Genomic DNA, 25,152 nt, shown 5'->3' on the forward strand with positions numbered 1-25,152 from the left:
GTTGGGCGTTTTAGAGTTTATAGTTGTAATTTTTTTTTTTAATATGTTGAATTCTTTTAATCATGGTTACAGTACAGCAACTCACAACTTGGAAAAGTCAAAATTCGAAAATGTCAAAGGGATAAGGAAAAGATAACATATGACATAAAGGATAACAGGAGCAGATTAAAATCATTGAAGTCATAGTCAACCCTTCTTTAGACCTTCTTTTAAAAGACAATCTTGCCATTATCATGGTATAAAAATACTTAGCCTATCTCTACAACTTTTTATAACTACATTATATACAAGAAGTTTTCAGGTACAAGTGTCAACAACAGTTGAGGCAGAGTAAAAGTAAATGGTAGAGGGGAGAGGAAATGTGGTAAATATTGAAGTGTAGATAGATATAAAAGTTTTAACACAACAGATTAACAGCAAAGATGTGTATAGAAGTGTGTTACAATGGTTAAATAATACCTACAAACAGTTAAATGTAATGTATAATTGGTATATTTTAAAAAAAATCACTAGCTGATTGTAAAGTTCACAATAAAAATGTCTTGTTAGATGAACAGACAGCATTTTAAAATTTACAGTCCACATATTTCAGTGAGTTTACCATGTATATTGTATTATTTTAAATGTATTTTACCTTGCTACTTAAATAGTTCCTTAATTCCAGTTGCATTATTTTCTTTTACATATTAAACAGTAATTAAGAAAAAAAATTAGGAAACTAAAACAAGTTGAGATTTAGGTCTTCTAGTTAACATAAACTACAACTAGTTTTAATAAAATTGTAATAGAAAATGTGATAAAATGTACTAAATAAATATTTTAGAAAAACTAGCTTGTACATCAGTGCCAATATCACAATTATGCAGATATTTCAGGAAACTTACACAATATGAAAATCTAGGTATGATTATGAGCACAACCAGGCCATTTAACCATCATCGTCATCATCAGGTACAAACAGTTCATGGTCCTCCAACCAGGCACCAAACTCTCTACTCAGTGTTGCTCCACCAAGCGGAAAGCGGGTGATGATTAAACCAGACTTAAAAGGCCAAATCTGACTTGACCTGGTTTGGGAAGAATAGCACCACTGTCATTTTTTACAAGATTTCTAGTGGGTGGATTGAAGCTTGCTAAATTAGCTCAATTTGAATCTAGTTCTATTAACAATCTACGAGTTGTATACAGTTATAAATTTTTTTTTTCAATTGTTTTAAACATTTAAATCAGTAATAATAATATATTTGATATATTTTACACAGCATCAAACATGAAACGTTATTGGTCCATCATCTTCAAACGGTGGATGTTTTCTTTAAAATTGTAGAAATGAAAGAAAGATTAAGGTTTTGTTTTTCAGTTACAAAATAATTATTTATCAACGATCAAAGTAACAATAAAATGTTTCTTACATTTGAAATAAGAATATATAGGTTATAGTAAAAGTAATATTGAAAAATTAATTTCTTTTGCTACTTAAATAATATATACATTTGAGTAAGCTATGTACACATTTATTGTTAGTTAGCTCCCTTGCAATTATTAATCGGCATGTTTCATGAAGGCTATGACAATGTCCGTCGGTATCTGTCGGTTGCAGGGAGGAGAATGGTTCTGTAGAATGTTAATTGACTTTTACTTCGTTCGCTCAGTTTGTAAGTGTCAACTAAACATAAGGTACAGAAATACATCAGATAAGTGTAAACACATTGTACACAAATACATCAGATAAATGTAAACTAAACATAATGTACACAAATACATCAGACAAATGTAAACTAAACATAATGTACACAAATACATCAGATAAGTGTATACACATTTTACACAAATACATCAGATAAATGTAAACTAAACATAATGTACACAAATACATGAGACAAGTGTAAACTAAACATAATGTGCACACCTATATTAGATAAATGTAAACTAAACATAATGTACACAAATATAACAGACAAATGAAAACTAAACATAATGTACATACATACATCAGATAAATGTAAACTTAACATAATGTACAAACATACATCAGATAAATGTAAACTAAACATAATGTACACACATACATCAGATAAATGTAAACTAAACATAATGTACAAACATACATCAGATAAATGTAAACTAAACATAATGTACACAAATACATCAGATCAATGTAAACTAAACATAATGTACACAACTACATGAGACAAATGTAAACTAAACATAATGTACACACCTACATTAGATAAATGTAAACTAAACATAATGTACACACCTACATTAGATAAATGTAAACCAATATAAACAGCCACACCAAATAAAATGTTGCTTGCAATATGATACGTGACAGGCTACAGGCCATATGACACCGGATAAAGATGTAAGAATTGTGGTGTGATATATAAGACATATGACAAAATATATGCGAGCAAAAACACTAGACATAAAGATGGGGCCAATGAAAGAATATAACACAGGCGACAAACATAATACAGAAGAACAAGTAATATAACTTATAACACATTCACGTACAGAAATAAAAGGTGATGCTTCCAGGGGATTTCAGTAGGAGTTAGATCCCCCCTCCATCCGCACACACTCCCCGACAGCTCGTCATCCTCCCCAGAGGACCCTAAAGTACAACAACAGCTTCGTTGTAAGCGACAACTATTTCAGATAGTGCGCATGCGTGTATAATTTACATTGTTTTTTCAAACACCCCCAGGACTAATCCTCCCTACGCCACTGAACACTGCATTCTAGTTTGTTAAATGTGGAAGCTCTGTTATGAATATTTATACATTTGAAATACTGACAGAAGGATACAAAAAATATTTATTTTGAATTTCGCTTTTGAACCGTCTTTTTAAATTTGTTAAAAAAAAATTAACAGTAAATATCTGAGGTAATCCACAGTTATAAGTACGTTGATCAGTTCACATCCATTTAATCCACAACGATATTTTTTTTTCTACGTTAACTTTAAAAGCACTAATGAATTCTATTGAATGACAAATACACGGGTCGACGTGACGAATTTAAAATAGACGAAAAATCGAAAATATCCTTGGCGTCGAAATATCACTTTATGTTTATATTGCTATTTTGGTTTTGTTCATAAACTTTGTTGATAATCAACTATAAAATTTAATTGTTTCTTAATATCAAAAGGGAATACTTGCGCCTTTTAAACCATAACATAACATATGAAATATGAGTGAGTAAAGGGCTGGGCTATTGTATGGGAGAGGGAACATGTCCGTATTAGGATAAGTCGAAGTCGGAAATGAATAAAGAGTTAAATCAGTTTTAGGATAAAGTCCGGATTAGGATTGCGGGTAATCAGTTTTAGGATAGAGGCGAATCATTTTAAGGATAGAGTTAAATTAGTTTTAGGATAAAGTCCGGATCAGGATTGGGGGTAATCAGTTTTAGGATAGAGGCGAATCATTTTAAGGATAGAGTTAAATTAGTTTTAGGATAAAGTCAGTATTAAAATTGGGGGAAATCTGTTTTAGGATAGAGGCAAGTCACTGTTAGGATAGAGGAAAATCAGTTTTCTGGTTGAGAGAAGTCACGCAACCGTTATGTACTTAAAACTCATACATGTGTAAAAACAACAATGATCGCTATTTTTATACAGTGTAAGAGCTTATATCAGAGGCGTAGCAAGGGGGGAGGGTGCGGACCGCACCGGGCGACACCATTTAGGGGGTGAAACCAAGGCAAAAAATAACAAAATATATAGAGAAAAACTTGAGGGGGGGTGGGGTGCAAATCGAAAGTTTGGGGGGTGGGGGTGCAAATCGAAAATTTGAGGGGGGGGGGGGGGGTGCAAATCGAAAACTTGAAAGTTTGTCCCCGGGAAGGGTCGCTACGCCTCTGGGGGGTGACACCATTAAGTTGCCGCACCGGGTGACACCCGACCTCGCTACGCCACTGGCTTATATATATATATATATATATATATATATATATATATATATATATATATATGTGTGTGTGTGTGTGTGTGTGTGTGTGTGTGTGTGTGTTCCAACACATCTTTTGTACGTTTTTGTTTCGAAATATAAACATGGTTATGTTTAAATTCCACCGTAGTATCACGGTTAAAATGTGACATTATCTCTTACTCACTCCCCATTTTTACACAAACATTTAATTTCATCAAGTGCTTAATATAGAAACGTTAAGTAAATAAAAACCTTAAGGCCCATTGTGAACATTTTTGAAAAGTGGACAGCCATCATTACTATATATATTCTCTGGTAATTTAAAAAAATATTTTACAGGTAGAAGAAAGGCTAGTGTGGAGTCATAACTGACCCCTCAACCAAAAGTACAAAGGCCTTTGATAAAAGCTTACGTTTGAAATTTAAAGACCCAAAGCCACGTGTTAAGCTAGCCATATTTGGGGCAAGTTCAAGGCTGAACAACAGCTGGCACGGTGTGAGTAGGTCACACAGCTCGCGTGAGACTGGGACGACTGTCAGCTGTTTATTTTACATCTCGCAACAGTTTGGTCAAGGCTTTTTGGGCGAGTGGCTAAAATAAGCCCCACCCTTCCGGTGACGTCACATTCTCGTTCTGAAACTTGGGTGTATGCACTATCAGTTACATGGTGTTTTTTTTTTAAAGCAGACTTGTCTAGTTGTGTCATTCCAAGAAAATTCCTTGAAGTTTGGTAATTTATCAAGTACGTAAGCAATTATTTATTACATTTTTATCAAAACTTGAATCAAAGTTACACAAATATATAATCAATTGTTGTGTTAACACTGTGTGTAATTTGTAAATTGTGTATTAAATACGTTGCCTAGTATCTTTATACTACCCTTGTTGTGACATTAAAACAGATGTTTTGTAAGTAATGTAACACATCTTGTATAGAGTCGTATATATCATTTTTTCAATATTTACGATGAATTCTATTAAAAATATCAAGTTTGTTATCAAATATTTATCATTATTTTATTGAGTTTAGCAATAAGTTAGTTGTTCAAAAATTATTATGCATTACACTTTTTTAAATACAGAAATAGAATATAGATTAAAATTTCAAAATTTTTATAACAAAACATTTCGTTTTCTAAAAATTTACTAAATAAAACAACCCTTTCTTATATTTTAAAATCAAAATATAAAATATATTTCCAACAGTTTTAATTTTAAGTATCTACGAATTGTTCCTAGCTAATTAAAAAAAAATGACGTCACTTAAATCAGAAACCGAAATGGACACACGCAAGACTTCAAAGAGAGGGGCGGTGAGTTGCTGGACTTGATAGCTGATTACATCATCAACATCCGGTCCAAGAGAGTTGCCCCGGATGTCGAGGTGGGTTATTTAAGGAAACTACTTCCGGAAACTGCCCCAGAAAGGGGAGAGAAATGGGAATCCATCATGGCAGACTTCATGAAAGCAATAATGCCGGGGGTTGGTAATTATATTTTAATTAAACAATTTCTTAATTACTGTTTCCATAAGGATTTATCATTCGGAATGTTAGTTTGAAATATTTTTATCTTAATTGTCAAACAAACTAATTAAATTAAAGTGGATATAATATAATATCGTTTATTCCAAAATCGCAGTAGCAATCAGTGAATAGCGAAAGTTTAAAAAAAAAGGTTTTTTAACTTTTAGTTTAAAAAATCAATACTTTCAATGTAATGAATCATTTTGCTAATGCACACACATTTGTGATGATTATTATAAACATTAATAAAGACTAATAAAGATATACTATAAATGTGGTGGTATTGTTTCTGTCCATTTTTTTAAACTATAGGTAAGATGTACTACACATGTGCAGTGGCGTAGCTAGGATTTTTGGGCCCCTATGCAAAAAGTGTTAGTGGGCCCCTCAGAGGCGTAGCGACCCTTCCCGGCGAACGGGGACAAACTTTCGATTTGTACCCCCCCCCCCCTATCAGACTTCCGATTTGCACCCCCCCCCCCTAAGACTTTCGATTTGCAACCCCCCCCCCCTCAAACTTTAGAAAAAGGGCCCCTATTTGCCTTGGGCCTCTATGCCTTGCTTGCGCTAGCTTTACGGTAGCTACGCCACTGCAAATGTGTGTGTACTTATAATGTTAATATAATTCTGAGGTTTATCCTTTTATAATGTCGATGTGTTTCTAATGTTGATGTTATCTTATTTCTAATGCCGATGTGTTTCTAATGTTGATGCATCCAACTTCTGTCTATGAAACATCACTTTTACCTAATCAAATTGTGTAAAAATGTCATTTAAATAAAGCTGGTCCACTGGCAGCATCCAAACTTCCACTCCTAGATGTTTAAAATGTCTTTTATTCCATCCAGCTGGTCCACTGGCAACATCCAAACTTCCACTCCTACATGTTTAAAATATAATTTATTCCACCCAGCTGGTCCACTGGCAACATCCAAACTTCCACTCCTACATGTCGACTGGCTACTCCTTCACCTCTGTCCTTGCAGACATGCTAGCAGACGGGCTAGGCTGTGTGCCGTTTGCTTGGGTAAAGTGGGAAATGGGTGGGGGATTGGTGGGATATTGGTGGGTAATCGGTAAGACATTGGTGGGAATTGGTAGGATATTGGTGGGGAATTGGTGGGAAATCGGTGGGGAATTGGTGGGGAGTTAATGGGGAATTGGTGGGATATTGATGGGGAGTTGGTGGGGTATAGGTGGGGAATTGGTGGGATATTGGTGGGGGATAGGTGGGGAATTGGTGGGGAATTGGTGGGATATTGATGGGGAATTGGTGGGATATTGGTGGGTGATCGATAAGACATTGGTTGGGGATAGGTGGGGAATCGGTGGGAAGATATTAAAACGTGAGTTAATTATCCGTTATGTAACGAAATAATTTAAATATGTTGCTATGCTATTATATAAAAAATCAGATAAATACTTTGCTAATGATTTTAAACTTTTGTTTTTAATCTGTGTAGGCCTCATGTCCGGCTGCCGTTGAACTGGAGTTTTTGGTACTGGACTGGGTCGGTAAGGAACCACAATCCTTCATAGGAAAATTAGATTATAGCCTGTTATTTTTTTTTAATTATGAAAAGTGTTAATTTGTATAGGTTTTTATTATATATATATATATATATATATATATATATATATATATATATATATATATATATATATATATATATATATATACATATATATATATATATATATTGATATATACATATATATAGAGATACATACATACATATATATATATATATATATATATATATATATATATATATATATATATATATATATATACATACACATGCACACACATTATATATATATATATATATATATATATATATATCTATCTATCTATCTATATATATATATATATATATATATATATATATATATATATATATATACTGTACATACATATCGAACATTCAGGAAAAATGATAGGACTGCCAGTACATTTCTTGAATTCAAGCGGCCAAGGAGGTGGTTGTATGCAGGTGAAATAGTATTCAAAAGTTGAATTGTATCTCCACGTTTTAAATACAATTATAATATTGATGGACTCTCATACAGCAGGGGAGGTTACTATAATTATAACTATAATAATTACTATAGTTTATTACGTGTTAATCGTTTTGATATAATCTAGGTTTAGACAAATGAGGTAGGGACTAGGGATTACACTTTTATACACTCGGCTAATTGCCATTCACCTTACCCCGACTCTAGCCTTTGTCGGACATTCACACTTGTGTTATTATCATTCCCCATACTTGTACATTAGCTCTAACCTTCACACTAGTTAGTCCAATATTTTAACGTTGCTCCTTACACTACACCAGAAAACAACAATTACTCTAATAACGATGCTGGTTCGTATGTTAACGTTTTTCCCATGTCCCCCTCCCTCCCCAGGGGTCAGCCAGCGAGTGTGTGCTAGTCACCCTGCTCTCAGCCCGACACCGGACCATACAGGCCCTCAAGTTGACCCACCCCCACAGGGAGGAAGGAGAGCTGCTATCTAAACTTGTGGCTTACACCTCCACACTGGTGAGCTATTGTATTTAAACCATCCATCCTGTTAACAAGTTTCCAAAAACCGTGCGTAAAGTATTTGAAACTTAGCAGAAAGTTTCCTAACGTTACAATGTTCCGAGAACATGCGTAATGTATTCAAAACTTAGCAGTAACGTTATACCCATGGCCTGAACTACCACTATACCATTCTAATTTAATTTGGATTTTTAAAGACAATTTCAAAGTTACCTACAGATTGGTCTTACTTTTTAAAAAAATCTCTGAGACTTTCTAATTTTGACACAATGAAAAACGTGTAGTACCAAGTACAAGCCATAGATAACCATGTTATGCATCTCTTTGGTATATTCAGCAACAAAATAAAAAATTGGGTCAAATTATTTATAGTTTATTTTTTTGCATCATACATTAACCTTCATTTATATGTTGTTTCATAGCTCATATTATGGTAAAAATATATGTGTGTATGAATAATAGATGTTTTTGGCAATTGTTTTCGTCAGTTTTACATTGTCTCTTCCCCATTGAACTAGTAGTAGCTTATAAAACTAATGTAAAATGACAGAAGGGTTTAAAACGAAATAAAAGAAGTAATTCTAAATATATTTTAGTAATCGACGATTTCAAATAAAATTATATATTCTATTTTTAAGGCATGAGATGAAGGGGGTCTTATCCAGATAAGCCCCGCTACTATGCACAGGCGTAAAGTTAAGCCCCGCCACTTTTGAATTCTTTCTGATGTCTAGACATTTGAATATTTAAACACACGCTATAAAACAAGACCTTATCCGTCTCTAGTGTTTTACGGTTAGGTTTAGGGTTTGGGTTGGGATTAGGATTAGGGTTAGGTTTAATTAGAGTTAAAGGTACCAAATATAGAGACCATCTGATTTAAATTATTAATGAGAAGTCCCAATTTCACGGTGTTAATTAAAATGTAAAAGTTCAAGTTTCATAGAATCGTTTTCTTAATCTTTATTTTTTTTTTTTTTTTGAGTGGCGGGGTTTAATTTTTTACCAGTATTTATCTATACAGGATCGGGGTATCTGATAATTTGAAAAAAAAATCGTTCGAGGTTAAATAGATCTGATTTGAATCATCAGAATGACCACACACGAAGAACAATACCGACCCAATGTTTAATCGATTTATTGAATTTTCTCCAGGCTCACTCATGCGTAGAGAAGGCTGCGTTGATCGGGTTCGTCAAACTGAGACAACTGGAGCATGACGTGAACTATTCACTTCGCGGTGAAGTGTTGGAGGCTGCGATACAGGTCACTATGACGCCATCACCTAACACACTATTTACATACAGGTCACCCTTAGGTCTTCCCTTGACACATCTATTTAAACTTGATCAACATAACCTTTTATAATTATCATAGGTCGGTAAAGACATCTCACACATGCTTAGTTAAACTTAATTAAGATTGCCTTTTTATAATTATTATAGGTCACTTATAAGCAATCTCTTTCTCAGAGGCGTAGCGACCCCTCCCAGCGCCCTGGGACAAACTTTCGATTTGCCCCCCCCCTCGAAATTTTCATTTGCCCCCCCCCCCACTCGAGCTTTCGATTTGGCGCCCCCCCCCCCCCAAGGTCGGCGCCCCCAGCCCCTCCCCCCTCGCTACGCCTCTGCTCTTTCTAAACATTAATTTTAATCTGCAAAAACTCATTTTGAATCTAATCCCTACTATTAGCGCCAATCGGCTTTATAATCCCGTTTTTGGGATAATTAAATGATTACGAATCTAAACGGATATTTCCTGACATAAAAGATCAAAAATTGATTATTCAGCAGAAGTATTTATTATTTCGTAAATATTTAAAGTGTTATCTAAAATGCTACGGTTGTTCTATTTCTAATATGCTAATTTCTTCATTTCCATCTTTAGGAAGATATAAGACGCGGTCTGGTACCATTTTATGTAAGTTTTTCTTAAAATCTCAAACTTGTTTGGTTTTATATTGTGTATTTATAAACAAGATCTGTGTGTGTTCTTGATATACATGTATACACATCTACACCAGATTGTATTTACTCTTATCGAAGAATGTAAGTGGAATCGGCTTTGGTACAACTGTAATTAAGCCATCTTCACACCCGTGATTTGTTGCTCCAGTTCCCGTTTTATTGCTTCAGTACAACTGTATATTTAAGCCATCGTCACACCTTCGATGTGTTGCTTCAGTACACCTTAAACTGTTAAGCTATCTTCACACCCTTGATTTGTCGCAGGTTTGCGCCACTCTCGGCACGACAACCTGCTGCTCGTACGACAACCTCCAGGAGGTTGGGGAGGTTTGTACCCGGCACGGCATCTACCTGCACGTCGACGCGGCGTACGCAGGGGGCGCTTTCATCTGTCCAGAGTTTCAGCACTACATGAAGGGCGTAGAGGTGAGACTGTGGCAGAGGCGTAGCGACCCTTCCCGGCGCCCGGGGACATACTTTCGATTTGCACCGCCCCCCCCCCCTCAAACTTTCGATTTGCACCGCCCCCCCCCTCAAACTTTCGATTTGCACACCCCCCCTCAAACTTTCGATTTGTTTTTCCAACCCATTTTGGCGCCCCTAAGGTCGGCGCCCGGGGACATATGCCCCCCCCCCTCACTACGCCTCTGGACTTTGGTGATACAAAGTTGTGTGTGTGGGTGGTGTGGGGGTGATACATAAACTGTGGGTACTTTTGGTAACATAATAAAGACTGAAGTAGTGATAATACAGAGTTTAATGCAATAGTGTAATACCATTATTTTGATGTCTGTCTGTACTTTTATTTAATTTTCTTTTTCTGTACTCAATTTCATAAAATAGGGAGCTCTTTTGTTTAAAGGAAACTCAGTAAATTATAACTACTTGAATTGTATACGTGCATGTAATCAATGTAATTCATATACGTATGTACTATTTTTTAATAATATTTAAATAATCAATTTCTATTTCTAGAACTCCGACTCTTTTTGTCTGAATCCTTATAAATTACTACAAGTCAACGTGGATGGGTCGATGATGTGGTTAGTTGTTGTTTTTTTTGAGGAAAAGATTTTAATTTAAATTTTTGTAGCATAAGAAAAGGTATGATTTATTTATATTTAAAGGCTTTCTATTTTATTATAACGCTTTTGTTTACATTTTGTTTTATTTGTTGTTTTACCTGAAACGTTTTTCCCCCAAATCGATCAGGGTCAAGAATGTCAAGACTTTGACTAGCTCATTAGCCGTTGATGCTTTATACCTGAAACATAAACACGGAGACCAGTCCTTAGATATCAGGGTAGGGACACATTGATTATCAAGTAGTGGAAAACTTGTATGTTTGTGCCATTGATTTGCGGCACGTGAGGTCGGCGTGGTCGAGTCGGTTAAGCTCATGGTTGCTAAACCGATAAGTCTCGAGTTCGAACTTCGGACAGATGAGCCTCAAAATTAAACAACTGCTGCCTTGTTGTTTGTTCTTGGTTGGACAAAGGCTACGAAAGCAAATCAAGGAAAGAAAAGCTGGCTGAAATCGGAGTCGACGAATGGCGCATGACCAGTTGACACGTAAACTTAATTGAGTTCGAGGGGATCCCTTACAACACTAAAAATTAACAACGAATTACAAGTGTGAATGGTTTTTTTAATGGAGTTTTGATACAAACTGACCATTTTTTGAATGGGTGTGTAATTTGCATTGAGTTAAACAAACTGCGACTTCGCATTTTTTTTTCTAACCACACAGAACTGGGGGATCCCTTTGTCCCGGAGATTTCGGGCACTGAAGGTTTGGTTCGTCATAAGGACTTACGGGCTGGAAGGTCTGCAGGCAAGGGTCAGAGAGGTGGGTAGGGACGTTGTCTTACCGGAGGGGTGGGGGTCTAAAACAGTGTTTCTTCCAGACTTTTTTCTCCGGGGGGGGGGGCACTTGAAATTTTCGGGGGGGGGGGGGGGGCGGTAAACTTTCTTCGGGGGTGGGGAGGGGGGGGGGGCGGACACTGTTAAAAGTATATATTTTCTATATAAATTATATAAATTTCATTTCGTTTCGGGGGGGGGGGGGGGGCGGTAAAAATTTTCGGGGTAGGAGTGGTGTGATGTTGTTGAAGGTCTGTAGATAATGGTTTTACAGGATAGCAGAGCTTATGGTTGGGTAGAAGATTTAAGAAAGGATCTAAAGGCAAGAAATGGAGAGAAAATTAGCGACAGATGTTTAGAGGGTAAGGCTACACAAGTAAGGAGAATAGAGGTGAACTGGGACGTAGCTTCAGGTGGTGTATTATCAGGCAGGGCTATTAAGTTAATAGCCTGTAGCATTCGGCAGAAGGGAGGTGTATTTACAGACATTCAGACAGGGGTATGAAGTAAATAGTCAGTAAAAAATTAAAGTTCTCTTTCAAACCTGACGATCTATGGGGCAAGTGAAGTAAAGTTCACTAGTTTCTGTGACCTCGGCATATGAAGAGATAGTGTGGTCAGCACTATGCCCAGCCGCCTTTACTTTCCCTAACGTAATCAGAGTTGGGTGGACTCGGGGACGGTCTACTGACTTGAACCCTGGTTCTAACAAAATAGTCAGTAGCATTCGACAAAAGGGAGTTGTATGCAGAGGCATAGCGATGGGGGGGGGGGGGGGGGTCAGGGGGGTACATATGTCCCCGGGCGCCGACCTTTGAGGACGCCAAAATGGGATGTAAAAACAAATTTAAATGTTATTGTAGCTGTATTTTTGCATTATAAACAGTTTGAGGGGAGGGGGTGCAAATCGAAAGTTTGAGGGGGGGGGGGGTGCAAATTGAAAATTTGCTCCCGAGGGGAGCGCCATATTGAAAGTTTGTCCCCGGGCGCCGGGAAGGGTCGCTACGCCTCTGGGTGTATGCAGTAAGTATCGAGCAGCATTCAGGAGAAAGTCTGACGACAATGGCTAGTGTGGTAGGAGGTGTAGCATCACAGAGATAAAACAGAATGTTGTCCAGAGGTTAGCTAGACAGTTCTGATATGTAAACGTGATTACAGTTTAGATTTAAGCAGTTGCAGACAGCAGAAATAGAATTAATGTAGAGCGTTGCCTTTTAATAAGGTGTTTCCGACTAAGTTTATTTAGATGACCCAACGCGCTAAAATGGGAGCAATCAAACCATAATTAAACGTTTTAATCAGTGCATTCCTACGGTATGTAACCAAGGTACTTATTTATCTCTTCACATACAGCACGTCCGTTTGGGGAAATATTTTGAGAGTAAAGTTTTGGCAGACGAGAGATTTGAAGTCGTTGCTCAGGTGACGCTGGGTCTCGTCTGCTTCAGGATGCGGGTGAATAAATAACATACACCACATACACACTCATACAACACATACACACTCATACAACACATACACACTCATACACCACACACACACTCATAAAACACATATACACTCATAAAATACATACACACTCATAAAACACATACACACTCATAAAACACATACACTCATAAAACACATACACTCATAAAACACATACACACTCATAAAACACATACACACTCATAAAACACATACACACTCATAAAACACATACACACTCATAAAACACATACACACTCACAAAATACATACACACTCATAAAACACATACACACTCATAAAACACATCGAAGTGGACACATACACACTCATAAAACATATCGACGTGGACACATACACACTCATAAAATACATACACACTCATAAAACACATACACACTCATAAAACATATCGACGTCGACACATACACACTCATAAACGTACTCCATAGATATTATACCGATATTTGTAATATTTAAATTTTATTCAAGCTTATAATACACGTCAGATCTATAAGGGCTATAAAAATGTAATGAAACATTGACATTTATTAGTTGTCGCATAAAAAAAAAATATTCACAAAAAAAAATTAACATTAAAGAAACTAAAATACAAAATTTACGCATTATGAAAATAGCAAGAGAAATGGGGATAAAAAAATTAAATGCGTAAAATGAAAAATTCACAGCTAAGTTGTATAGCAAAGAGATTGTGTCATGCTTCTGTTGTTAGGGTGGGAACGACTTAAACGAAAGGTTGCTGGAGAAAATAAACAAAGGTGGAAGGTTGCATATGGTTCCTGGTATGTTGAATCAGAGCTACATCCTCAGGTAGGTCACATGTTTTTGTTAATTTAGAAGGTCTTGTATGATCAATTATAGGAAAGTCATATATTTTAGTTAATTTAGAAGGTCTGGTATGGTCAATTTTAGGAAGGTCATATGTTTTAGTTGTTTTAGAAGGTCTTGTATGGTCAATTATACGAAGATCATATGTTTTAGTTGTTTTAGAAGGTCTGTTATGGTCAATTATACGAAGGTCATATGTTTTAGTTATTTTAGAAGGTCTGGTATGGTCAATTATACGAAGGTCATATGTTTTAGTTGTTTTAGAAGGTCTGAAGTTGTAAGTTCTTGGAAGGGAATATATATTAGCTACCTCGTTTATGAAGGTCTGGTCAGCACTAAGCACAGTAGCTTTAACTTTTCCTAACGTCAGTTAGGTTCCCAATATAGCTGATAGGACCTAAGTATGGCCTACGGTATTGAGCCTGGGATCCGAACACGATACTTTTGGGTTTGCAGTCGTACGCTCTAATATCCGACCAGGCCATTTCCGAAATACGTCAATTATATCACGTTGAAAACAAACATAGGATGGTCACAATGGATATTACATGTCTCATAAAAAAAAGTAAAGTTCCCTTTTCAAACCTGACGGTCTATAGTGCAAGTGAAGTAGAGTTCACCTATTTATGTGACCTCGGCATATGAAGAGATAGTATGGTCAGCACTATGTCCAGCCGCCTTTACTTTCCCTAACGGAGTTAGTTAACCATCAGAGTTGGGTGGACTCAGGGACGGTCTACTGACTTGAAAATGGATTCGAGAGCGAGACTTACGTGTTAGCAGTCCAGGTCTTTATTGCTAGACCACTACGTCCACTACATGTCTGATAGCTCATTAAAAAAAATTCAAGTTGGTCGTATTGAAAATACAAAAGGTCATAAGCCTCATCCTCGGACAGGTGAAGATAAAGTTCCTTCTTGAGCCCTGTGTTTTCGTCAAACTTAACTTACAGAGCTACATTCATGTTATGTCAGTACTTAACTTTAAGTAAAGTTCCTCTAGATTTAGAGACCAATGGGCAGATGAAGTATATTACATGTGTTTCTTGACCTCGGCAGGTGAAGGGATAATGTGGTCAGCACTAAGCCCAGGCGCATTTTACTTTCCCCAACCTAAGTAAGGTACCCGTCAGAGCTGGGTGGACTCTTTGACGTCCTACACTCACAAATCCGAACCCATATCCGAATTGGGACCTTAGGACCAAACGCTCTACCAATTGACCACGCTGTCTTGCATTTTTCTTCAAAGCTTAATCAATTGTTTGCATTATATACGGTTCACCTAACGAAAATACTCATTAGTACTGTTACCATTATCATTGGTCAGCTGACTCTAATACATGAACCAACTCACTAGATTTCTGGTCGGGACACCCCGCACGACAGAAGATGACGTCATGCTCGCATGGGACGTCATCCAGTCGGCGGCTGACTATTAAAGGGGAGACAATGAAGTGATAGTATTCAACAAGACAGCTCTTGATGGGAACATTTTTCTGGTACAGAACTTACAACATCTCTCTCTATATTTGTATACACACGCACACGAGCGCTCACACGCTCTCACATAAACGCACGCACACAACCACTTGCACACACACAAACACCGCACACGCACACGTACACATACACACATACACACAAGGTATGTGTTAATGTAATGATTTAAACATTCCCTTACTTGCTTTATCTCTATCCCTATCCGTTTATAGGAATCTACATCTACATCTACATCTACATCTACATCTACATCTACATCTACATCTACATCTACATCTACATCTACATCTACATCTTCATCTACATCTACATCTACATCTACATCTACATCTACATCTACATCTACATCGACATCGACATCGACATCGACATCGACATCGACATCGACATCGACATCGACATCGACATCGACATCGACATCGACATCGACATCGACATCGACATCGACATCGACATCGACATCGACATCTACATCTACATCTACATCTACATCTACATCTACATCTACATCTACATCTACATCTACATCTACATCTACATCTACATCTACATCTACATCTACATCTACATCTACATCTACATCTACATCTACATCTACATCTACATCTACATCTACATCTACATCTACATCTACATCTACATCTACATCTACATCTACATCTACATCTACATCTACATCTACATCTACATCTACATCTACATCTACATCTACATCTACATCTACATCTACATCTACATCTACATCTACATCTACATCTACATCTACATCTACATCTACATCTACATCTACATCTACATCTACATCTACATCTACATCTACATCTACATCTACATCTACATCTACATCTACATCTACATCTACATCTACAATCTACATCTACATCTACATCTACATCTACATCTACATCTACATCTACATCTACATCTACATCTACATCTACATCTACATCTACATCTACATCTACATCTACATCTCCATCTGCACCTGCACCTGCACCTGCATCTATCTGCATCTACATGTACATCTATATATATATATATATATATATATATATATATATATATATATATATATATATATATATATATATATATATATATATATATGTATATATATATATATATATATATATATATATATATATATATATATATATATATATATATGCTGTATTCGTATATTTAGTGCTTTATATTATTATTCATATATTGAGTTGTGTAAACATTTTATTAACACTTAAGGTTTATTACGAGTTCAATAAACAATTTTACCTTTTCTCCAAGATCGCCATGACTACAGGATGGCGTCAACAGCATCGCAAATATGTGAGGTATATCATACAGAACTAAAGCTACCTCACCTCAAAGTGTTGATTAGAGAACAAGACAGTAGGAGACACAGAGAACAGATCAGAAAATAAGGGGAATAAGTAAACTTGATTTTGGAATTAATTTCAACGTATTTCGTCTTCATCGATTTAAATCAGGGGTCTCCAAACTTTTCAGTCCGAGGACCGAATCAACTATGAAATATCAGTTCGGGGGCCAGAGTTTCTTTAAGGCATCTCTTCGGGGAGGGAGCGGGCCCCCCCCCTCCCGAAGAACGTCTAACAACCCACCCCACCCCCCCCCCTATGAAATATAATTTATATAGAAATATTTGCAAATTTTAAGTGTCCACCCCCTCCCCCCCCCCACCCCACCCCCACGGAGAAAAAAGTCTGGAAGAAACGCTTTCGGGGGTCGATAACACACTCGAGGTCCAAGTTTGCTCTCAAATTGTTCTCAAATGACAAGTTTGAATCTAAAGGCCTTTAGGTGGGTGTATAGATAAGACACTAGATTTCCCTCTCTTGCCGTTTTAGGTTCAGAAAATTAAAATGACTAGTTATGTCTGCAGCAGAGGCCATTTTTCTGTGCAAAGCTCCTCAGTCACCTCCAACAAACATTTATTCAGTGGATAAAAAGATCGTCGCGGGCCGGATAAAATGACCTCGAGGGCCGCATCCGGCCCGCGGGCCGTAGTTTGGAGACCCCTGATTTAAATGGAAAGCAAACTTATAACATGCTTATAAAGAATTGATAGTTAAAAAATAAAACAATGTAATTTACTCTAAAATTATTTTTTTCTAAATAAAAATATTTTCCATACACAAAATCCCCGCATACGTGCGAAATCTGAAGAGGCACTCTGATAGGTAAACATACTAGCATAACCAGCTTCAACACATTTAACTGAAATATTAATTGTTGAATGTAAAAGTGTAAACTGCTTACATTGTTTGACACTGATGGAACAGCATTGTTTCTAGGGACGGCTACAATATTCTTACAGGAATAATCGATATGTTAGCTAAAGTTCCTATGATAAAATGTGTCGACGAGTTTGAGACCCTGTAATTTCTCCACCCACAGATCTAAATGGTAGCTGACTCAAAAAAAAAAAAAAAAAAAAAAAAAAGGGAAAATTATCATTGACCTAAAGAAAATACCTTTATTTTTGGAATCAAGGGAAATAACCTAGAGAATAACTGTCAAATTCAAAATAATAATAAATATATTTCTAATATCAAATAAATTAGCATACTATTATCTATCTATTAATTAAACAAAATACATTTTATTCAAAACATTATTGTAATTAATATGTCTGTTTAATTGATACATCAAAAGCTTATATGCAAAAATTTAAAGCATTTTTATTTTTACTTTTTGCGAACAACAACTTAAAAAAAATTATATAAATCTTATTTAATTCAAGGTAGCGTCTGCATGAAAGAAATAAAATTTAAGAAAAAATTTTTTATCGAACTTTTTCGTTCTTTTAGAATCATGACATGTAAAGAGCCAAATGATTATAATTTAGCAAAAGCTAAGCACATTCACACTGAGGAAGTAGCTAAAGCAAAATGGATAGCTATGAATATTATATCCTACTTGGATCCAACAGGAAAAGAAAGAAAATGGGAAGGTGTTACAAGAACTACAAAATCTAAAACAGAAGCTGATGCTGTTGGTATGATAACACTATTTAAAGATCCAGTACAAAATTGTGATTGTGTTGTACTCATTCGTCAGTATAGGCCTGCTATACATTCAACCACTGTTGAATTTCCTGCAGGATTAATTGATGCTGGTGAAACAGCCGAGGTTGCTGCTATCAGGGAAATGAAAGAAGAGACAGGTTTAACAGTAACGGTGAAGCATGTATCACCAGCTACTGCCACAGATGCTGGTGTGCTGGACACAACTATGAAAATGGTAACTTGTGAGGTGAACTTAAATGATCTCAAAGAGCACAATTTGAAACCAAGTGTTGGAGATCGAATTTTTTTTTCCATGTATTGGCTTAATCTTCGATGGCCACTGGTATTTTTGATAATGAGCAGATTCTGATGAATTTATTGAGGTTTTAATAGAACCACTACATTCTTTATTAAAACGGTTAGATGATTATTCAAATAATGGCGACATTGTTGATTCAAGAGTGTATTCATGGGCTTTAGCTAGAGCATACCTATGAAATAATCCAAATATAGTAAGGAATTATTTGTTTTAAGTTACCAAGCAAACTAATATAGTGAACGTTATGGGGGGGGGGGGGGCTCACACAAGTAGACACAGATGTACAAGAAAATCAAAGAATTCACTTCAACTGAAATATAGTTTATTTTGTTCCCACATTATATTAATTCTAAATAATGAATCAAACTCACTCAACAATAAAATACAATTTTTAAAAAAAAAAAAAAAAAAAAAAAAAAAAAAAAGAAAAAAATTAAGACAAATAACTATTATCTATCTCACTTTCATTAACCATGATGAAAGCCTCTAGTACACGGACCGGCAACCTTTTGGACCGGGAAGTTACAATTTACATAAGTTCCAGTTTTTAAAAAGCCATTAACATTTTATTTCAAAATTTTGGCATTTGATTAGGATTAGATGTACACTTTTGAATTTTGATTTGAAATAAATAGCTTTAAATATGAAAGAATAATTATACTTATAAAAAGTATACTAATATTTCGCACAAAACATATTAAAGTATTTTATCCAGCTCTGATAAATAAAATTAGTAATCAATAATATAACTATAGGACTATCCCAGTCCACTTTAGAAGCCAATAACTTTTTTTTTCTTTCTTTACGGACACCACCGGCTCAGGAGGTATCTCCCATAGCCCGGCAGCCCTAAGCACGGCAAACTCCGACTAACTGGCTTGGGTATCGGTCGCTTCTGTCATCGGTTCTCACCGGGCTTATCTTACTACCCACTGAACGCAGGAAACTCGTACCCCACCGGCTCAACCGTAGGAAGCTAATAACTTTAAAAAAAAACTCGCCACTCTGGTCAAATTAATGCATACTGACCGATAGAGAAATGCATTCTGATTAAAAATAATATTCCCCATTTAACGATATTCGGGGCTGGCTACAGAACGGTTGTGGAGTTTTGAAAATAATATAAAATAATTACTAATATTTGTGCATGGTACTGGAGAGCTGTATCTTAACATCAAAAGTGCCGCATAAGGCTCGCGAGCCGCAGGTTGCTGACCTCTATTCTAGTACTACGGCACGAGGTTGAATGAAAACAATCTACTATTTACACGGACCTATCCAAATAGGTCTGCTGGGACCTAACCTAACAATAACAACAACAATGCAGGATTATACCAACTCAAAATCTCAATCCACACAGTATGAAACAACTTATAAGCAATTTTCCCCCTCATTGACCACAAAATGGCAGATACCTGATACTTTTTCTCCGAAGTATTAGATGTTACAAGTATGAATAAAGCCAAAACACACGGCGTTCTCAATACATTTTATAAAGCACTTGCGTGCACTTCCCAAAAAATAAACAATAAATAACCTCCATGAACTACCCACATGACACGCAGCAACAACAAAAAGACAGCAGGGAAACAAATTTTGCCACCAAACGCCAGACCAAAAAAAGACAGCAGGGAAACAACTTTTGCCACCAAACGCCAGACCAAAAAAAGACAGCAGGGAAACAACTTTTGCCACCAAACGCCAGACCAAAAAAAGACAGCAGGGAAACAACTTTTGCCACCAAACGCCAGACCAAAAAAAAAAACCCACTTGTTTTGTTAAATATCAGTAAACGCAAAGAACATGAAATAATATAATCACATATTTTAAAAAACCCTCACTGTAAAGCCAAAACAAAAACTTATCAAGCAGTTAATAAAATGCATTTACAAAAAAAAAATTCTCAGGGGTGGGGGGGGGGGGGTCATTTGAAGCTTGCGGGGGGGGGGGGGGGGGGCGAGGGGCGAAATAAAATTTCGGATGAGGGGGGGGGGGGGTGGGGGACAATGGTTGAACCGTATATTTTTAAAGACATGTATTTTTTCCTTAAACGTGATAACACAATCAATTACATGTATGGTGATGATGAAACCTAAAGTCACCTATACCTTTCATGGGCAACAGAACAAAATCAGCACACAGACACAACTGTACCGAAGCTCAAGAAGAACCCAAACCTCAGCAATGATCAAGCATATAACATCTCCCTCTACCAAATTGTAAGTGTTGCTGTATATCTTATCATTTATTAATAATCTATATATATATCTATATATATAATTCTCCTCTTCGAGCCGTTAGAAAATAAAATACTTAAAAAAAACTTTTTAAAAAACCACGTTTTTCTTGTGGACTAAAAAGTAGAAAATAACTATTTACATACATTTGATGACAAAAAACGTGGGTACGTTCACCATCAAATTTCCCGACCCATCTGCCCGACCCACGTTTTTTGTCATCAAATGTATGTAAATAGTTATTTTCTACTTTTTAGTCCACAAGAAAAACGTGGTTTTTTAAAAAGTTTTTTTTAAGTATTTTATTTTCTCCTTTTTAGTCCGTTGCTACACATGAAAAACGTGGTTTTTAAAAAAAGTTTTTTATATAGTTTATTTTCTACTATATCCAATGACTTGATTAAGTATGACTTGACTAAGTGTTTATAAATACACGGACTAAAAATCTTGAGCGACCAGGATTCGAACCTGGGTTGTCGCGGCCACAACGCGAAGTACTAACCACTATAAGATCACGGCCAGCGCGCTCACATCGATTGGGGCCGAAGTAACTGTGTCAATAAGTCTTCAGTCTTGTCGGTATCTTTAGAAATCATGTCCTCAATTTTATGGTCCTTAGGGCGTAATTAAATTAAGCTAATTACGGTCTCTAATTGCTAGTTTTTATGATTGCATCTGAAATTGTTAGGCGAAAGTAACCTGCATGCCAAATTTCAGATCTATAGAGCAATCAGAAGTGGGCTAATTTTCGATGTCAATTTTAACAACAAACAAACAAACGCGAAGCTGAGTTAAGAAAAACGTGTTAACAAGCTGCAAACGCTCTCCCTACCTCCCCACCCCTACATGGTTTTAGTGAGCTGTGTTCACTCTAAATGTTTACAAGCAGAGCCAACGATTTTAAACGTGGGGGGGGGGAGGAAGGGGGGGAGGGTTATGGTCCTTAACGAGCTACTTATAGTGTTTTAAAGAAATATTTTCAGTGTCAGCGTTGGTACTGTCGAATTCACAAATTATGAATTATTGAAAATTAGAAACAACTAAATAGCGGCGTATGTTATGCCGCGGGCCGGCTCGTATTTAATAATGTTTTATTAATATTTGTATTTCCCCAGTGAAATTTAATTTTAAATACACAACAAGTACTTCTATAAGATATGCAAAGTAGTAGAGTTGCCTTTTCGAAACTAATGGTAAAAGGTGCTAGACACCTATGTCTGTGACCTCGGCATATAAAGGGACAGTGTTTTCAGCTGGGGTGGATGTTCTATTGATTGGAACCCGGATTAAAACACGATACTTTCTGGTTAGCAGTCTAGCTCTCTACCGCTAGACCACGCCGTCCCATGTACAATAGTAAAAGTGAAAAAATATAAAAGTAAATAAGGTTATGAATGTTTTTATTAATTACATTTTAACAATGCATTACTTTGAAATAATGCAAGAACTTTTTAAAAAATAATTTCTAAAACAAAACTAAGAATTAGAACTCTCACATAAAGATGTAAATAAGCAAATAAAATAAACATTTTATTGAAATTAATGAATATAAAAATTAATTTTAAAAAAAAACTTCAGAAATTACACTTTACTTTCCCGAACCTGAGTCAGGTACCCATTAGAGCTGGGTGGACTCAAGTACTCATCTGGACTCGAGCCCGGGATCCGAACTCCAGCCTTTCAATGAGTTCATGCCACAACAAGTATTACTAGCTGATGATGAAAACTGTAATACCAAAGTGAGCAAAGAAGGCATTCGTTTGAAATATTGCAACATTTTTAAAAAAAATTCTAAAGCAATACTAAGAATCAGAACTCTTCCCTAAAGATAAGCAAATAAAATAAACAAACAACAATCACTTAATTAAAATTAATGAATATAAAAATTAATTTTAAAAAAAGAACAACTTCAGAAATTACACTGAGTCAGGTACCCATCACAGCTGGGTGGACTCAATGACTCCATCGGACTCGAGCCCGGATCCTAGTTCAAGCCTTTCTATTAGAATACATGTCACAAAGATGTATTACTATCGTAAAATTGTATCAGTCCTAAGCATATGGTGAAAACTATAATACCATAGCTAACAAAGAAGGCAAGGCATAACTGACGCTGTAAATTACTTGTCTGAGGCCAAATCAAAGTTCCTAGAATAATTGTGTCAAAAGCAGAACACAGCTCTAAATTTAGAGTTGTATTTGTAATAGATGACAATACTAAAACACGAGTTAAAGATTTGTAAGGCATCCCTGACGATATCCACCCTCTCGTACATCCGTCCGTACCGTCCGTCTACCGAAAACTCGGGGACGGCGAATATCGTCGTGTTGATGCAGATCTTCGGGACGTTGCAGACGATGAAAACAAGGGACAGAACCAACATCTGCCGAATGACCTGCACCTCTCTTCTGGTCAGCTTGACGTTCTCTTGAAGATTATTTGTAGTGCTTTCCCCTTTTTTCGCCTTGACGCGATGGGTGATTCGAGATGAGGACGTATGCTTTTGACGAAACTTCACCGCTTTTCTCAAAAACCGAATCATGACACACACGCAAATAATCAGGATTAGCTGCACGGCAAACGGAACAAAAGATCCTCTAAGCAACCAGATAATATACGTCACTGGTTTTAAATTTGCCGAGAATGAAAGCGTAAGCCTTGTTGTATTGATGCCTTGTTCGAAGACTGGCATAAATTCCATAGAAACGAGAATCGGGATGCTTGTAACTAAACAGAAAGACGAGATAGATATCAAGCAAACTAAGGAAACTGTCGTAGTCCCAAAAATTGATCTAAACCACAGTGGCTTGGCCACGCTTAAACAACGGGCTATAGATAAAAATGTTATGGTCAGCATCGTGTTAGCGTAAAATCCGCTCCCACAGTTTATGAAATATGTGTTTAGGCCGTACGGGTCCACGGGGAAGTAAACGGCGAAATGGGATAGCAGCTCGATGCTTAGAAATATGTAAGAGACGGAGGCGGCGGTGATGGATATGAGGTACAAGAGATCTGAGACAGAGAGAAACAGGAAGGACAAGGTCACTCCGTCTTTTAGTCCCATGGCCACGAATGTCCGGATGGCGAAGGCGTGTCCGACAGCACCAAGGAATGAGACAACTCCACGACAAAAGCAGAATGCTGAGATGTCCACGGTGAACTCAGTTCTCATCGTTGTGTTCAGGTGAAATTATGTGAGACACTTGAATAAATTGTCCTGTTAGAATGTATTCATAACTGGTTTTTTTCTTCAACAGTACGTCCTTTGAAAGGGGTGTATTAGATAGTTATTTAAAATTATTTTCAATATCAGGTGCTTAAAATCATCCGTTTATGTTATAAAGAATATACATTTTTAAAAAATCTGGTTATAAATTGAGGGCAAATAAAAATATTCTTTAATCTTTTAGTCAGAGTAATTATCATATATAAATAGTTACGAGCTGTATCAGTACGTGCCGGTCGATTTGATCGATACTATTATGTTTAAAGTAATTTCATATTTGATACTAAAAAATTAATATTAAAAAAATAATGTTTCTGTTTCCATGTGGTAAGTCATAATGAATTAAACTATGCTATTAAAATGTACTAATATACACTGATGTCGTTACTATGCTATTGATTTTTAATGCTGTTATTAAATTTTTGTTTTCATTTGTTTATTTTAATACGGCCAATGTGAAAAAAGGCCTACGTGCCTACTATTGTTACCGTAATTGAATAAATTGAAATTGATTTTGTTTCACTCATATAACACAAGTTATATGCTTGTGATAGTATTTAGCTTGAAGATTAGATGCATTAAATACGTTTTTATAATTACTTTAATGAATAAATCCCGTCCTGTTAGTCATACTCCTTAAGTAAATATGTACATGAAAAAAAGTCCTAATTATGTTA

General features: G+C 36.2%; 3 protein-coding genes across 3 annotated transcripts; 2 read left to right on the forward strand and 1 right to left on the reverse strand.

The window, feature by feature from the left end:
* The first annotated feature begins 1,551 nt into the window (after positions 1-1,551).
* On the forward strand, positions 1,552-14,153 carry LOC131955106 (tyrosine decarboxylase-like). Its single transcript, XM_059319081.1, has 14 exons — positions 1,552-1,583; positions 5,212-5,422; positions 6,379-6,492; positions 6,929-6,980; positions 7,398-7,462; positions 7,881-8,015; positions 9,174-9,284; positions 9,906-9,938; positions 10,250-10,411; positions 10,961-11,028; positions 11,198-11,288; positions 11,736-11,834; positions 13,202-13,303; positions 14,052-14,153. Exons 1-14 carry the CDS (start codon positions 1,552-1,554, stop codon positions 14,151-14,153), a joined length of 1,377 nt encoding a protein of 458 aa, XP_059175064.1.
* Positions 14,154-18,498: 4,345 nt separating this feature from the next.
* Positions 18,499-19,257, forward strand: LOC131955119 (ADP-sugar pyrophosphatase-like). Its single transcript, XM_059319094.1, has 2 exons — positions 18,499-18,979; positions 19,056-19,257. Exons 1-2 carry the CDS (start codon positions 18,499-18,501, stop codon positions 19,187-19,189), a joined length of 615 nt encoding a protein of 204 aa, XP_059175077.1. The 3' UTR covers positions 19,190-19,257.
* A 4,153-nt stretch (positions 19,258-23,410) lies between these two features.
* Positions 23,411-24,421, reverse strand: LOC131955107 (uncharacterized). Its single transcript, XM_059319082.1, has one exon. The coding sequence runs from the start codon at positions 24,419-24,421 to the stop codon at positions 23,411-23,413; it is 1,011 nt and encodes a 336-aa protein (XP_059175065.1).
* Between the last annotated feature and the right edge of the window lie 731 nt (positions 24,422-25,152).

Source organism: Physella acuta, unplaced genomic scaffold (assembly GCF_028476545.2).
Source record: "Physella acuta isolate Inbredline_101_S28 unplaced genomic scaffold, ASM2847654v3 ptg001055l, whole genome shotgun sequence".
Taxonomy (NCBI): Eukaryota; Metazoa; Mollusca; class Gastropoda; family Physidae; genus Physella; species Physella acuta.